The following is a 14521-nucleotide window of genomic DNA, read 5'->3' on the forward strand; positions in this document are numbered from 1 at the left end:
ACAGATTCGAAAATGTAATAAAATGACGGTTTTTTAGGTGATGCCATATCGATTCATTAAAATTAAATTTAAAATAGGAAAAGAATAATTAAAAGAAATGAAAGGAAAATTTAAAATACATAGGAGTACTATTTTAATGAGATGACTTCCTTTTGAACATTATTAGAATTTTGTATATGGATGTGATAAATAAGAAAACTTAAAACATCATCAATTTAAGGAGTATTTTATTTTTAAATCTTATGAGATTAATCATAATTACTCAATTATTATTGTTTGGAAGACGAGAAATCCGAGCACTCATCTTATAAAAAATGTCATTATATACTTTTTATTTATTTATTTATGTAAGTCTTTTTTCTTAATACTCAACATGTATATAGTAATTGAGAATAAAAACATTGTTGTGTCACGGAATTCATTTGAGACGTGTAACTCCACACATTGAATTGTCCAAACCACTTCTGAATTGTATTTTGAAGGAGAGTTTCACTTTGAATTTCCATTCTCGTTAAATATTGACACATTACATACTGTTTTTTTTTTCAATTGAACTCTATAATCAAATGATATATCAACAATAGAAAACAAAACATCATCAACATTACTCCAAAAAAAGTAGACGTGTAAAAAGAACTTGAGATAAAAAGTTAAATTAGAGTGCACTTTATCGTCATTCTCATTCGTGAAGAAAGAACTTAAAAATCATGCATTTAATTCAACTGAATCAGGTTTGTGAAATTAAAAAAAAGGAAATATATGAAGAAATATTGAGCATGACATGTGAACAAAAGTTATAAAGTTACATCACTTGCAAGACAACTGTTTTTCACTTTGAAAAACATAATAATTCATCGACAAAGATTAACGTATAGTAGTACTACTACTTTTTTATAATACCGCCAATTTTCTTCTCTTCTTTTCTTGTTTATTCGTTTAATAAATATTCTCTTCTTTATTTTGATTGCTTCTATTCCACTCAAATGAATGTTTATCATTTTGATCCAATGGTTTTATTAATTACTAGCTGTATTAATCAACGACTAAACAAAGTTTGATGTTTGTTATAGCTTGAATGCTTGATAGGTTTGGCTCGTTCCTTGATATATTAAAAGTCAAGTGTTATTTTCTCATTTCTATATGACAACAATTTTGTTTGTGGATGAAGTGAAATAATTATTGGTAAGCTAGTATTTGATGAATTTGATAAAATCATCACAAGATTAATTTATTCGATAAAATTCAAAATCTTCCACAAAAACAACTCAAAATCTAAACAACCTTGATGATGAAGTGAGTGCAAACATGTACTGTATTACTTAATTTACCCCCATATACAAATAAACGAGGAAATTAAATTAAATAAAATTTATCAGAAAGTAGCAGCTGTGAGAATGAAATAAATGTCAAAGAACTTTATACATGAAATGGCTAGAGCTATTTAAGTCACAAATATGGATACACAGTTATTTGGGCATTTGCTGCAGCTGATTGATGTGAAATGGCCATAAAGCAAACACAGGGATAAGACTCTTAAAGTGGCATACCCCAATCAACCCGGTGCATCCAGCGAATCGGTCATGGCTAGTGCAGCAAAACCAGTTTAAAATAATGGCCTCACGTTGCTGGATCCACCACAAGGAAAAATTGTCTTGGAGCCACGTGACCAAAACGTTTTAAGAGCTGCATCGAAAGTTTCATGCTCTTTTACCTGCAATGACAAATAACTATTACGGATCTGGCACAGAATGATAATAAGTACCATACACATTGTTTTCACTAGATTAGAAAGAGAGATATAGGCCAAGACATTGCAGAACTGAATTATTAGAAAATAGCCAATGCCACAGTCATGTTTTATGTATCATAAAAAGAATTTAAAGCAGACATGTCACATGTGCGCTCTCTCTCGTTATCTTGAGAGCCAGTGATACCTAAAGTTTAACACAACCGTTTTCTCTCATTATAGCACAGAGAGAGGTTACAGCATCTATGAAAGCTGATCCACGTTATTATCGTGTTTGCAAGTTGAAAGAGTCTGCCTAGTACCTGAAAGGTGGTTTCTTAGTTAATTAATTGATCTCTTTGCTTTCTGCAAAATATCCTTCAAGACCAAGGATATTCTATGTGACATATGGTGTTCCAGAAACATTTCTTTGACCCGAGCGTAACCCTTCATCCCCATTGTTCTTCTCATTTCTACATTTGTGGCCAGCTGAATGATGTTTTCTGCAAGGGGTGTTACACCCTCTTTGCCAGCTGGGTGAAGCCAACCTGTCGTGCCGTTTACTACAATCTCCATTGTACCTCCAGCTGCAGTACCCTAGAAGAATATGAGATATAAGTTCAGTAATATTCATAAGATAACCCACCCAGTCAACTAAAATTAAGCTGCTGCCCAAAATAGTAATATGACCATGACTATATTATACATGTGATAACTGAACTACGAGAAACTCAATGTGTTGCATGCACAGCCAAAAAACACAAAACAATATTGCAAATCTCACCAGTACAGGCAGCTTAAAGGCCATGGCTTCAATGGTAATCCTCCCAAAACACTCACCACGGGCCTACAATTAAAATATAACAGAAATCAATCTCATCTATACATACAAGTGGATCATATTCCTCAATACTACAGTTCAATTGTTGTTTCAAATTTTGACATAAGAAAATGGCTTTCCATATGTTTTCCATGACGTTTCCTTAGCATTAAGACCACGAGATTCCATTATAACAATCTAATCAAAGATAGATGATACAATGACATTATATTGGATCAAAACACTTGTAACAGAGTAACACATAAAACATAGGTGATTGGTACATGTACTGATTAAAGTACCTGCGAGTTTTGAACAAGAATGTCAATTGAAGCCAAATAAGGTGCAACGTTTAATGTTTTGTTCACGAAGTGAACATTCTCCTGAATTTTCTTGTCAGCAACAAAGTTGCGAAGTTCTGTTTCAAATTTAGTCTGGGCACCCATGTCACTACCCACTACAACCCCATGCATAGGTGGCAGTTTAAGCTTCCTCTCTTTGCTTAGTTGCAGAGCTTCATAGAAACCTTTAAGAAATAGATCCTGACCTTTCCCCCGGGAAACACCTACAGTAACAAAGAAACTCTAGCTCAGAATTTAGTTTTGTGTTTTTTGTTTTGAAATTGAAATAGGGAATGTATTGCTGGATCAAGAGTTTTCAAAGCATAGTATAATAGGAGTTTTAAGTAGAGATTATGTTTCTTTAGGGGTTTTAAGTAGAGATTATAATTCTTTACTTCAACATTTATACAGTTCAGCCCAAAATGTATCATCAGCTATACTTAGTCACGGATAAACTAAGATTTCACTGGTTGAAGAGCATACTGTTGATAATGGCAAACACAAGATCATCTTTTCGTATGCCAAGAGATTCCCTAATATGCTCCCGAAGGACCCTTCTAGCAATACTATCTTCGGCTACTTCCATCAAATCTTTGCTATTCCCCAGGTGCACAACATAGGTCTCAGGCATCTTAATCCTGCACAATTGGGAGGAAAGAATGTATTGATCTCTTAGAAAGGACAAACTGGAAGATAAGCACCTAATGTGATGCATTAAGTGAATTCTTGCGAAATTACAACATTAGAGGATACAGGGGTGAATAATAGTAGAATAGAGAAGACTGCTCAAAAGAATAAGAAAAAAAGTAGAATAGTGAAGTCAGCAAAGACAGGAATCATCAGCTAACTGAATATTGTTTTTCTGAATTCTGTTACAGTTACACAAACAAAATCTCTTGAAATAGCCAAAAAAGAACCCTAAGTGTCTTATAATATTCAAAAGTGGCATACCCTAATCGTTCATGAGTTCGGTTCTTCCAGTAGTCAGCAGTAGTTTGTGAATCAATCATGGCACCTGCAACAAAAGGGAGGTGCTTAACATACTCCAGTTTGAAGTAATGCCCTCGCATCTCATGAATCCACCACAAAACCTTGGGGAGTACACGAGCAACATTTTTTTGGAGCACAGCATCCAGCCACTTGCCAGCTACAGCAGTATTTAAAATAACTAGATCAGCTTTAAGAGCTGCATCGACAGTTTCCTGCCCTTTTGCAGACATGATCTGCATTAGATGCAAAAAATCACTGTTATGATTCAATATTAGTTGAAGAATACTGCTCAATAGGTTGATTCAATATTATGAGCTGCAACATACCTCCACTCCTCTGTCAGTCATTCTTTGCTCCAAACTGAATACCACATCATCTGATTCAGCAGGCTTCTGATTCGTGACCCAGACAACTCGTGTACCAACAGCTCTTAACAGAAAGGCAAGCTCCATTAATAGTAAAGGTCCACCTGACAAAAGTATTTAGGAAAATGATTAAATGAACTTCGATTCCAGTCTCTTACAGATTTATTTCCAAAAGATTGGATTTGTCTACGCAATCAGTGTCAAGCTACGCATTTTCAAATATAACACATTTTTCAGGAAAAAAAATTTGCTGAAAGCTATGAACATGAGAATTTAGCCAAACACTTACATACAAACTAGACTTTTCTAAATCACAATCTCAACTAAAAGGGAATACCGTGAATGATTAAACCCCGCCCACATCACATCATCCTTAAAAGTCTTGCATTTCTCATGAGAGTAGTCATAATTCGTAATCTTAGTATTGATCAATTGCGCATTTCACTCCATCAACAAGATTCCGGAGAAAATATCAATTACAGTAAAATTATAAGTACCTGAGAGCGAGAGCTCATGCGAGACCATGAGCACAAACTTCGATTTCATAAAATCGAGAGGGTTTTCTTCTTTCGCGGCAGAGGTGCCGCCGGAGTAGATTGACTGAACCGGAGCATTGAAATTGTGGCGGTCAGGGTACTCTGCGGAGTTGCAGGAATTGAATGAGGCTCCGATAAAAAACGCGACGGCGGTGGAGAGAGCGATGCATAATAGTATCATCAAGGACCACCGCTTTTGGAGTGGGACGAACGACGCCACCGCCGAATGCTTGGCCATTGTATTGAATATGTACAATCGGAGTGATCAAGTATCAAATTAAGCACCTAATTGATGCATTAGGGCTCCAATTTTGGGAATTTGAGGGGATCTGAAGAAGGCTCGTTTACTGGCTCACTGTATACTGCTTGGATCTAAGCTTCACTGTGGTCTCCGACTACTTCTTGGCTTAGACTAAAATAAATAAATAAAATTTCAAACATTGATTAGAATGCTTATATATATACTAATAGATTGGGAATGAATATAGTAGTGGGGGAGTGATCAATTGCTAACTCATTATTTAATTGCTAACTACAACTAATTTAAGGCCATAGGATTTTAGAAAACGTGTGGTCTACAATTTGCCATTTGTAATTTTCGTTTTTATTAATAAAATAAAAAAAGATAAAAAAAAGACATCAAATTAGGGTTTTGCATAAAAATGTCAATATAGTGTTTCGAAAATATCAATGCAATGCTTTGAGAATATCAACACAATGCTTTAAGAATGTTAACTCATTGCTTATATTGACATTCTACATGTATTATATTGACATATTTTATATAGTATGTTGACATTCCTGCTTGTACGAAAAAATTAAAAAATTTTGAAATTTTTTTCAAATTTTGACGTCGGAACATATGCATGTATGATATCGTTGGAATCCTTATGAAATTATCTTTAATTTGATATATGTTATATGAATTTAAAGTTTTGGGATTTCTTTTAAAAGTTAGTTATAACTAAACATGTAGTTAATTGACATTAATACCCCTATTGATATTTATTGGAATTAATCATATGGCTTTATTGACGTTTTTCGTTGATCGTATTGACATTTAGGGATTAATGATCTAAGCCCTTAATTTGAATATCTAATGGCTATTATTTAGTTGTAGTTAGCAATTAAGTTATGAGTTAGCAATATAACACTCCCCTAGTAGTGCGTACCAATAAATGTTGTTCTTGAAATTTAATTTTTGGTAACTAAGTATTAAGATAAAAGTGAAGGCAAATTCTCAAGCTACTTAATTTTTTATTTTGCCATCTTGTTAATTTTCAATTGCCGAGACGTTTCTCCTTCAACTACTACTCTCGGAGATTCGATACACTAGGTATGAGTGTTAGTGTAAATGAGTTAAATCTCAAAATAAATATTTAGCCTAAAAAAAGCTTAGCTCGTTCAACTTTGGAAGAAACAAGAGATTAAAATAATACTTTCTCCATCCTTGAAAGTTTGTCTCATTTTTCTATTTCCGTTGGTCCCATAAAATTCGTCTCATTTCTCTTTTTATCATTTTTTTATAGAGGATCTTATATTTCATTAACTCATTCCTACTCATATTTTATTATAAAATCTATCAATATATAAAGAGATGGTTTTTTGGAATGTCATGTGGCATAGTTTTTGGCGGGAAAATGAGTGTCATGCATTGTACCGCCACAATTCGGGTGTATATATGAATGCATATGTATTATCGAGAAAGGATCGCGTCTTTCCAAGAAATTTTGCAGAGTGACTTTCTAAGAATTATTTTGCAGAGTGGCGTATGTATTATCAAGAAAGGCTTGTTAATATATAAAAGTATGACTCACATTCTACTAACTTTTTCAATCCACTTTTTATTACATTTCTTAAGACCTATGCCAGGTCAAAGTGGGATAATATTTAGGGGACGGAGGGAGTAGTAGGCTTTAATTGAAATGACTGACTTAGTTTACCAGCATAACCAACCAACATCAGAGAGATGTCATTTATCAATTCGAAAAACCTAAGGTAGACTAGGATAATAACAGAATTAACTGTACAAAAGGAAATAAATCAAGGCGATAAACTGTGGAAGATGGCTCTTTCTAGCATTCTCTGCAGAGCTGATCAGTGCTAAATACTCATTAAATGGCTTCACCTTCTTTTGTGACTTCAATATCATAGTCTGCGTAAGCGTCTGCAGCTCCCAACTCCCTAGTCAGCTCATCCTCCATCTCTACGTCCCGCTCTTCCATGGGCTCGGTTTGACTCAGATGACCCTCCAACTTTGTGGCCTGCACCTACGCTAACTTTGCCGCCCCTTTCTTCAGTAGTTGATACTCCAACTTGGTGGTCTGCTCCTACGCCACCTACGAAGAGCTGCTTCCACTGATAACAGCAGGAGAATTTGTAAATAAATAAGCATGGGAATACTATTAGAGCAACTTGCAAATAAATGAGAAAGAAGAACAATAGACAAACAATATCGATAAAACTTCTGCAGTTTAGGTATACTGATGTCTGTCGAAACCCATTGCTAGAAGATTGTCAGTGGATTTTTTTTTTTGTTGCTTCATGCAATCTTTTCCTTTTCCTTGATATAATTTCATTCTACAATTCAAGCAGCAGAATGGTTGGAATCTGGGATAAAAAAGAATTAAAATGATGTTGACATGCAATCTCACCTGTAAGGAAGCATTAGTTTCAGGTTTGGTAATAACCAGGTATATTTATTTTCTCGAGCAGATAATGGGACATAAAATGTCGAATGCAAGCATTTCAGGAGCCCATGGAGCTCAGCAAGGTGGAGATTGAGGAGAGTCAAAAAATGGTGGAATACTTCGAATGCCAAATCCAGAAGGAATGATGTGAAGGAGCATGACAGAAATTGTATACATAGTTCTCAGGGAATATACTGGAAGACTGTACTTGTTGCATGGATTATAACTCCAAATACAATATTACTATTCGGGGCTGATACATCAGGTGATCAGGTTGAACTTGCTGTTGCATCAATCCAAAGTTCCTGATAAAAAAATCATCATCACCAAAGCCATGTTGATGTTGTATTTGATTTCTACCAACAACTGTATACTGAAGGGATAGAAAGAAATAACTAAAAAATACCAGTTTGCTAAGGGAATTTATTCCAACTTTCTTGCCCGACCAATTCCCAGAATCACCAGGTTACATTCAATCTTAAATTTACTTTACGTTAACTATAAGTCTATACTTATCATAATTGATAACTCTAACCAAATGTAGCATGACTCATAACTCCCAATAAAACAATACTATATGTGGCTGATATATCAGGCTAAACATGCTGTTTATGCTGTATATTGAACTTCTTCTACTACTACCTATTTATACAGTTTCTGCTGAAGGAAGGGAAAGAAATAGCAGAAATAAGAGCAAAAAACGAAGATGAAGAATAGCAATTTGCTAAGGGAATAGCAATTCACACATGAAAAATAGCAATTTCATAAGGAATTCATTCTAACATTCCTACTAAAAGAAATTCCATGATTCTCCTAGCTAGCTAGCAAGAATCAGCACAAAAAGCAGCAAAATAAGGCAACATGTTCCAAACTCCAAAAGACTGCCTTGTTTAGAATTAATGACTCTATAGTGTTAGGACAGTAAGGGGTAATATAGATCTGGAGTCAACATACATTGCTTTAATACTGCAATATGCTCTTCTCGTAGTCTTACAGCAAGGGAAAATTATCTTACCCTGCATCCCCCGTTCCTGAAAACACAAGGAAGCAGAACTATAATATATTCTGCAAAACTAGATTGGTTTAAAGATACAAACCGAAGCAGACAAGTGATACCTCACTAAATCTCAGCAATCATGTCATCTGCACTGTCAGTCGTTTCATGAACCAAATTATTTTGGATCTGCAAATTGAATAACAGCTCTAACAAGTATGTTCCACGTAATTATAGTTGGAACAATTTTGTTAGCCAAAGCATTGTGTAAGAACAAAATGGCATCTGATACTCTACAGCAAGAAGAAAGACCTTTAAGTGCAATGTTATAAGAAATGACATCTGGCTGTAGACCATTTCTTAAGATGCGAGCCCAGATTACAGTAGCGTTTCTTAGGTCACCCTCTTTATAAAAACCTTCCATAAGAGTATTGTGGGTAACAAGGTTTGGTGCACAATTGAAATGACCCATGTCCAAGTATAATGACAGAGCAAGTTGAGTTTTGCCGGCAGCACAGAGGCCGTGAATCAAAATATTGTGCATCTGTACATCAGGTTTAAGACCTTTGCTAATACCTTGGTTCCATAGATTAAGAGCCATGTCTTCCTTATGTCTTAAACAGAGACCTTTTATCAATATGCTAATAGTGATAACACCTGGCTGCCATCCAGCCTCCAGCATTTCTTTCACAAGGTCATACGCTTCACCAAACCTTTCAGCCTTGCACATCCCATTTATAAGAGTATTGTAGGTAACAACAGTGGGGGAACAATGTGCCTTTCCCATCTCATGGTACAACCTAATTGCATCCTCAATCTTAGAAGTACCTACAAGACCATTGATCAGAGCATTGTAAACATGAGCATTCGGCACAAGGCCAGTTTTAACCATGTCATTCAGCACAGAAGCTGCTTCATCAATTTTTCCTTCTTTACATAACCTGTTGATCATTGCTGAATAAGCAAAGCAATCTAGAGCATCTCCTTTCCCCTCAGCAGTCTTCAATGCATGTAAACCATAGCTGCTGTATCCATTGTCACACAGCCCATGGACTAAAATACCATGAGTTGTGGAATCAGCAGCAACACCACTCTCCTGCATGAGCTCCCATACAGAGGATGCTTTGCCTATGTCACCATGATCAAATAGCCCTTTCATCAATATATTAAAACTAGCAACACTTCGCGTACCCTCCTTCCCCATCAACTCCCACAACCTCAAACAGTCATCAACTCTCCCAGCCTTCAAATAGCCGTTCAGCATTGCATTATATACAATAGAATCGGGTGATATCTTACTCTCAGCCATCTCTTTATAAACCCTCTCAGCCCCATCAATATCCCCAGTTTCACACATCCCATGAATCAAAGCACTGTACGTGTATAAATCCATTTTCCGTTCATTCTGTCTCATCCTTTTCCACAGCTCCACGCCCTCTCCGAACCTCCCACACTTACACAAACCACTGATCACGACATTGTATGTAACAACACTTGGATAAACCAATGAATCCTTACTTAATCTCTCCCAAATCCCTTTATAGCCGTCGTAATCTCCTATTTTCAAAAACCCGTCGATTAGCATGTTATAACACATAATATCAGGCTTCAGACCTCTTTCAACCATTTCATCAAACACTTTCAGAGCCTCATAAACATCCCCACTTTTCGAGAGCCCATTGATGAGAGTACCATAACTACAAACGTCCGGAACCAAATCCCTCTCCCACATGACACCGATCAGCTCTCTCGCCTTGTCGAATTCTCTCTTTCTACAAGCTATTTTGAGCAATATATTAAAAGTTTCCAAATTAGGAGATACATTCATAATCCTAAAATTTCTAAACAACAACTCCGCCTTGCTCAGTTGATTCGAAACCAGAAACGCATTAATCAAGCTATTATAAGACCTCACCCCGGGCTCACAGCCAAAAACCTCCTTCATTTTATCGAAAATCTCTACAGCCCGCTCCAACATTTGATTTCTCGAATAGATCTTGAGCACGGCCAGTACCGTGTCTTCGGTGCAAGGGCATTGCTGGAGGCGAATGAGGTCGACGATGCGGGGAATGTTGGGGAGGAATTTGGGGTCCTTGGAGGCGGAGAGACGGCGGAGGATGTGGTGGAAGACGGCGGGGGAATGTGCGTAGTTAGGATGGGAAGTGGCTGAGTTGAACAGGGTGAGTGCAGAGCTGAGATTCTTGTCCGATTTGAGGAGCTGAAGGAGGTGTTTTGGGGTCAGGTGCTGGGGCAGCAGTGCCATGACCACGACAGAGAAGTGGGAGCTGCTCTTTACCTCTATAGTTATGGCATAAGGGCAGATGACAATTTACAATCACAGGAGCCCTAGTGTTGGGAAGCATAGAACAATTTGTAATTAAAATCAAACAATTTACATGTGGAAACCGAACAAATTTGATGAAACATTGCTGATAATCAATTGAGGTTTTGCCAATTTTGGAACGATGGTGGCGGTGTTGGTGGAGTAGGAAACGAACCTCGAAATCGATATTGAGCAAGGTATGATATGGATATTCAGGTCCCAAATATTCAGCGCCGGCGACGAGAGAATTATTCCAGAGGAGCGCTGGCGACGATGCGTCGAGGGATTCTATTAGTGTACTTATATTTTTATATCTCAAAATTCAAATTATTAAAACTCAATATATAATCTTCATAGTAAAATAAACATCTGCACTTAATGACGTTGGGAGTTAGAAACCATAAATTATTGACAGCTTATGTAACCATACAATCGCTAATATTTTTTATATTGAATGGCTAAGTGACTCATTAATTTTCCAATAAAATATAGGAGTGACTCATTAATTTTCCAATAAAATATAGGAATGAATAAGGTGAATGTGACTTTAGTCTCACAATTAGGGCATCCACGATGGATGCCCTAGTGGAAGCCCTAGTGAGAGTCCTAGTGGTTGCCACGTCAGCATGCCCTATCTTTCTGTAATGGTGGAGCCCTAGTGCATGCCCCATCCCTTATCCACTTTTCATTTCAATTTTAAATCATTATTTTTTTTAATTTGTTTTTAATTACTATAAATTATCAAAATATATTATTTCAAACACCACAAATGCAAAAAAAAAAAAAAAAAAACTACATTACTTAATAGAAAAGTGGAACTACATCATACTTAGATTTAAAAAAAAACTACATTAAAACTAAAATACTAAAAAAAAAAAAAACCAAACTAGCCATCTAAATTCAACCTCTGCGCCAAATTCTTGATCATATTCTTAGTCCTCTGTCGGGCTTCCGGATCGGTTTCTTCACGAAGGCTGTTTTGGGCGTCAAGTATAAACCTATACTCAACCACCTCGCGATAACCTCCGAACTCCTCGATCGCCCTGTCCATGAGCTGAACAGATGGAGCAGGCGCAGCCTGCGGGGGGGCCGCTGATCCAGACGCGCCCGCCTTCGCCTTCCCTTTGGCCTGGGCTTTGGCAGCCTTGGTACCAATGGGACGTCTAAAAGTAGACGTAGCCGTGCCGGAACTCCCTTCCGGCTCAGCGTTCAGATCCACAGGAGATGGGCCGCTGCTCGTGTAATCGCCAGCGGCGGTGTTCTTCGTCCGCTTCGGAGCCGAGGATCCAACCGGTATCCCTCCGTTGAACTTCCCCTTGTCCTTCAAGATCAGCCAAACATTGTACAGCTTGAACTGCCCGAACTGCTGTTGGTACTCGGACAACGACTTGTTGAGGACATCCTCCATGCTCTCACCGCTAGCTCTTCCGTCCCTGTTCCTGTTGTAGATATAGCAGAAGTTGTTGACGTGGAGCTTGATCCGATCCCAACACTTGCGCAGCTGAACCTTGGTCCGCTTGAACGCCCACTTCGGTTTCACCTCGTTGTAGCGTTCCTCAATGCGATCCCACATCCTGGCCGAAGTCTGGTTGTTGGAGGCTATCGAATCCTCCGATACATCGACCCAACACTGAGCCACCTTCAGGTACCCATCCAACTCGTAGTCAGTACGCCCTGTTGCGTACTCCTCGTTCGGCTCATCGTCTGGGAGTGGGATTGGGACCGATGGCGCCTTTTCTTTCCGCGCCATCTTCTTCTTCCCTTTCTTCGGCGGCGGCCGCACAGGGGCAGGAGGTTGCCCACAACTAGGCTCCATATCCTCAACCCGATACTCCTCGGTGCCGAAGAACGGATCGAACTCAGAGTCGGAGACGAAAGTGGATCCCACAGATCCAGGCGTCTCAACCCGGTAGTCTTCGTGGCCGGGCCACCGGGCGCCGCCGCCGCCTCCTCCTCCAAACATCGGCATATCGTCGTCGACATTATTCGGGCTCGGGTATTGACTCGGATCCATTGTTGGAAGTGTGGATATTGAGAGAATATAGAAGAGAAAGTGAAAGGTTTGGTGTGTGAAAAGTGAAGAAAATGGAGTATTTATAGTGGTTTAAATTAGGGTTAAATAATTAAAAAAAAAAAAGGCTCGGGCTCGGGCTCGGGCGCGGCTCTGCAATGGGCGCCCGAGCTCACGCCCGATCGGTCGGGCTCGGGATCGGGCGCGACCGAACTATCGGTCGCGCTCGGGCTCGACCGACTGCTGCAATGGATGCCCGACCGCGCCCGAGCCCGATCTCGGCCGATCGGGCGCGCGATCGGGCATCCATTGTGGATGCTCTTATAATTGTTCCTTCAAAATTTGTAATCGGTAATCTATTTCACTAGTACTACTATTAATTTTTTTTAATATACAGTCAAAGGGTAATCTTCCAATGTTTATAGCATCCTAATCTAAAATTGAGATCAAATCTACACCATTAAATTTTAAAATAAATAGATGAGATTAAATCTTACGAATCTCAATAAATAGTAAACAAAATATCAATAAAAGGATAAGATCGTCGTTCTGTTATCATATCATAATTTTTGTATTTTTTTAATTTATATCAACATAGTGTATAACAAATATCAACACAATGACATGAATATCTCAATATAAGTACATGAAAATATCAACACATATTTATTGAGATTTTTACATGGTTTTATTGAGATTTTATATGCATTATATTGAAATTTTTTGATGTATTTGTTGATAAAAATCTGTTATCAACATTTACGAAAACTGAAAAAAAATATATCAAATTTCATCATCTGAACGTCGTCGGTACATATGCAATTGAGATCTCGTTAAAATCCATATAAAATTACCTTTAATTTGATATATTTTTTGTGAAAAAATAATTTAAATCGAGAGAGTTACGTAAATTTAAAGTTTTAGGATAATTTTAATAAGAGGAATTAATATTAATACCCTTTAGTTTTAATTAATAATTATTTAAATTTAAAATATAGTTTAATTGGCATTATATCTACCACTAATCTAATAGTTAAGAATTAGTCTTGATTTTAAATAAATAATTAGTTAGCAATTGATCCTCTCCCTAGAATGAAATATAATAAATATGTGATTATTATCGCGATTAATGATTTATACTACTACTAGTTATTAAGTATTGACACATATGTCTGAATAGATTGATTGTAGGTATTTAATTTTACAAGTTATTTAATTACCATCATTTTTTATTTCATCTTAAAAAGGGACATCATCTAAAAAGTATAATTAATGATAAAAATATTTAATTAATAAATCTTTATTTAAAATCCAAAAAACTACATTACAAATTTCTAAAATTAAAAATTACATAACAAAAATCCTAAAATAAAAAATCATAAAAATTACTCTTCTGGCAGCATCGACATGTTCAAACGAGACATGAGCAACTCAACTGTTTGGTAATGCGTTACTCGTTGTGGCCGCGTGTGGGCCTAACGGCAAACAACATTTCCATTAAAACAATTGTGGGAGTTTGGGGGGTCGTTTGGTTTAGTCTGTCTCGTCCCCTGTATCTAACCATACTTGAACTGATAATGCAAATGAATATTTTTATAGAAAAAAATGAGTGAAATTATTTTTTAGGTGTGAAAAAGATTATGTAATGAATGAAGTATTTGTAGAATTATTGATGATTATGGAATGAATTGGAGGATAAAAAAAATGCAAAAAATGGGCAATTAA

At 37.0% G+C, this 14521-nt stretch overlaps 2 protein-coding genes across 9 annotated transcripts; both read right to left on the reverse strand.

The window, feature by feature from the left end:
* Positions 1-1335: 1335 nt before the first annotated feature.
* Positions 1336-5196, reverse strand: LOC125192068 (uncharacterized). Its single transcript, XM_048089522.2, has 8 exons — positions 4740-5196; positions 4204-4346; positions 3839-4110; positions 3371-3525; positions 2849-3111; positions 2511-2573; positions 2050-2323; positions 1336-1711 (listed from the first exon to the last, which is right to left on the reverse strand). Exons 1-7 carry the CDS (start codon positions 5014-5016, stop codon positions 2069-2071), a joined length of 1428 nt encoding a protein of 475 aa, XP_047945479.1. The 5' UTR covers positions 5017-5196; the 3' UTR covers positions 1336-1711; positions 2050-2068.
* Positions 5197-6693: 1497 nt separating this feature from the next.
* Positions 6694-11103, reverse strand: LOC125193663 (Pentatricopeptide repeat (PPR) superfamily protein). Of its 8 annotated transcripts, none has more exons than XM_089057456.1 (6): positions 10961-11103; positions 8585-10808; positions 8423-8499; positions 7433-7773; positions 7263-7358; positions 6694-7136 (listed from the first exon to the last, which is right to left on the reverse strand). In XM_089057456.1, exon 2 carries the CDS (start codon positions 10723-10725, stop codon positions 8641-8643), a length of 2085 nt encoding a protein of 694 aa, XP_088913582.1. In that variant the 5' UTR covers positions 10726-10808; positions 10961-11103; the 3' UTR covers positions 6694-7136; positions 7263-7358; positions 7433-7773; positions 8423-8499; positions 8585-8640. The 8 variants fall into 8 exon arrangements, with proteins under 8 accessions (XP_088913582.1, XP_088913579.1, XP_088913585.1 ...); XM_089057453.1 differs by having other exon boundaries at positions 7230-7358; XM_089057459.1 differs by having other exon boundaries at positions 6694-7358; positions 7433-7751; positions 8484-8499.
* Positions 11104-14521: the final 3418 nt, after the last annotated feature.

Source organism: Salvia hispanica, chromosome 4 (assembly GCF_029641045.1).
Source record: "Salvia hispanica isolate PSC_SH4W2 chromosome 4, Shi_PSC_v1, whole genome shotgun sequence".
NCBI classification, from domain to species: domain Eukaryota; kingdom Viridiplantae; phylum Streptophyta; class Magnoliopsida; order Lamiales; family Lamiaceae; genus Salvia; species Salvia hispanica.

Bases quoted from the DNA above. Each gene is read 5' to 3' on its own strand.
- LOC125192068 (XM_048089522.2), bottom strand. From the start codon at position 5,016: ATGGCCAAGCATTCGGCGGTGGCGTCGTTCGTCCCACTCCAAAAGCGG. The intron at 4,347-4,739 runs GTACTTATAATT...TACTTTTGTCAG, and splicing joins GCATGAGCTCTCGCTCTCAG to GTGGACCTTTACTATTAATG. The intron at 2,574-2,848 runs GTACTTTAATCA...TTTTAATTGTAG, and splicing joins TTCTTGTTCAAAACTCGCAG to GCCCGTGGTGAGTGTTTTGG.
- LOC125193663 (XM_089057459.1), bottom strand. From the start codon at position 10,725: ATGGCACTGCTGCCCCAGCACCTGACCCCAAAACACCTCCTTCAGCTC.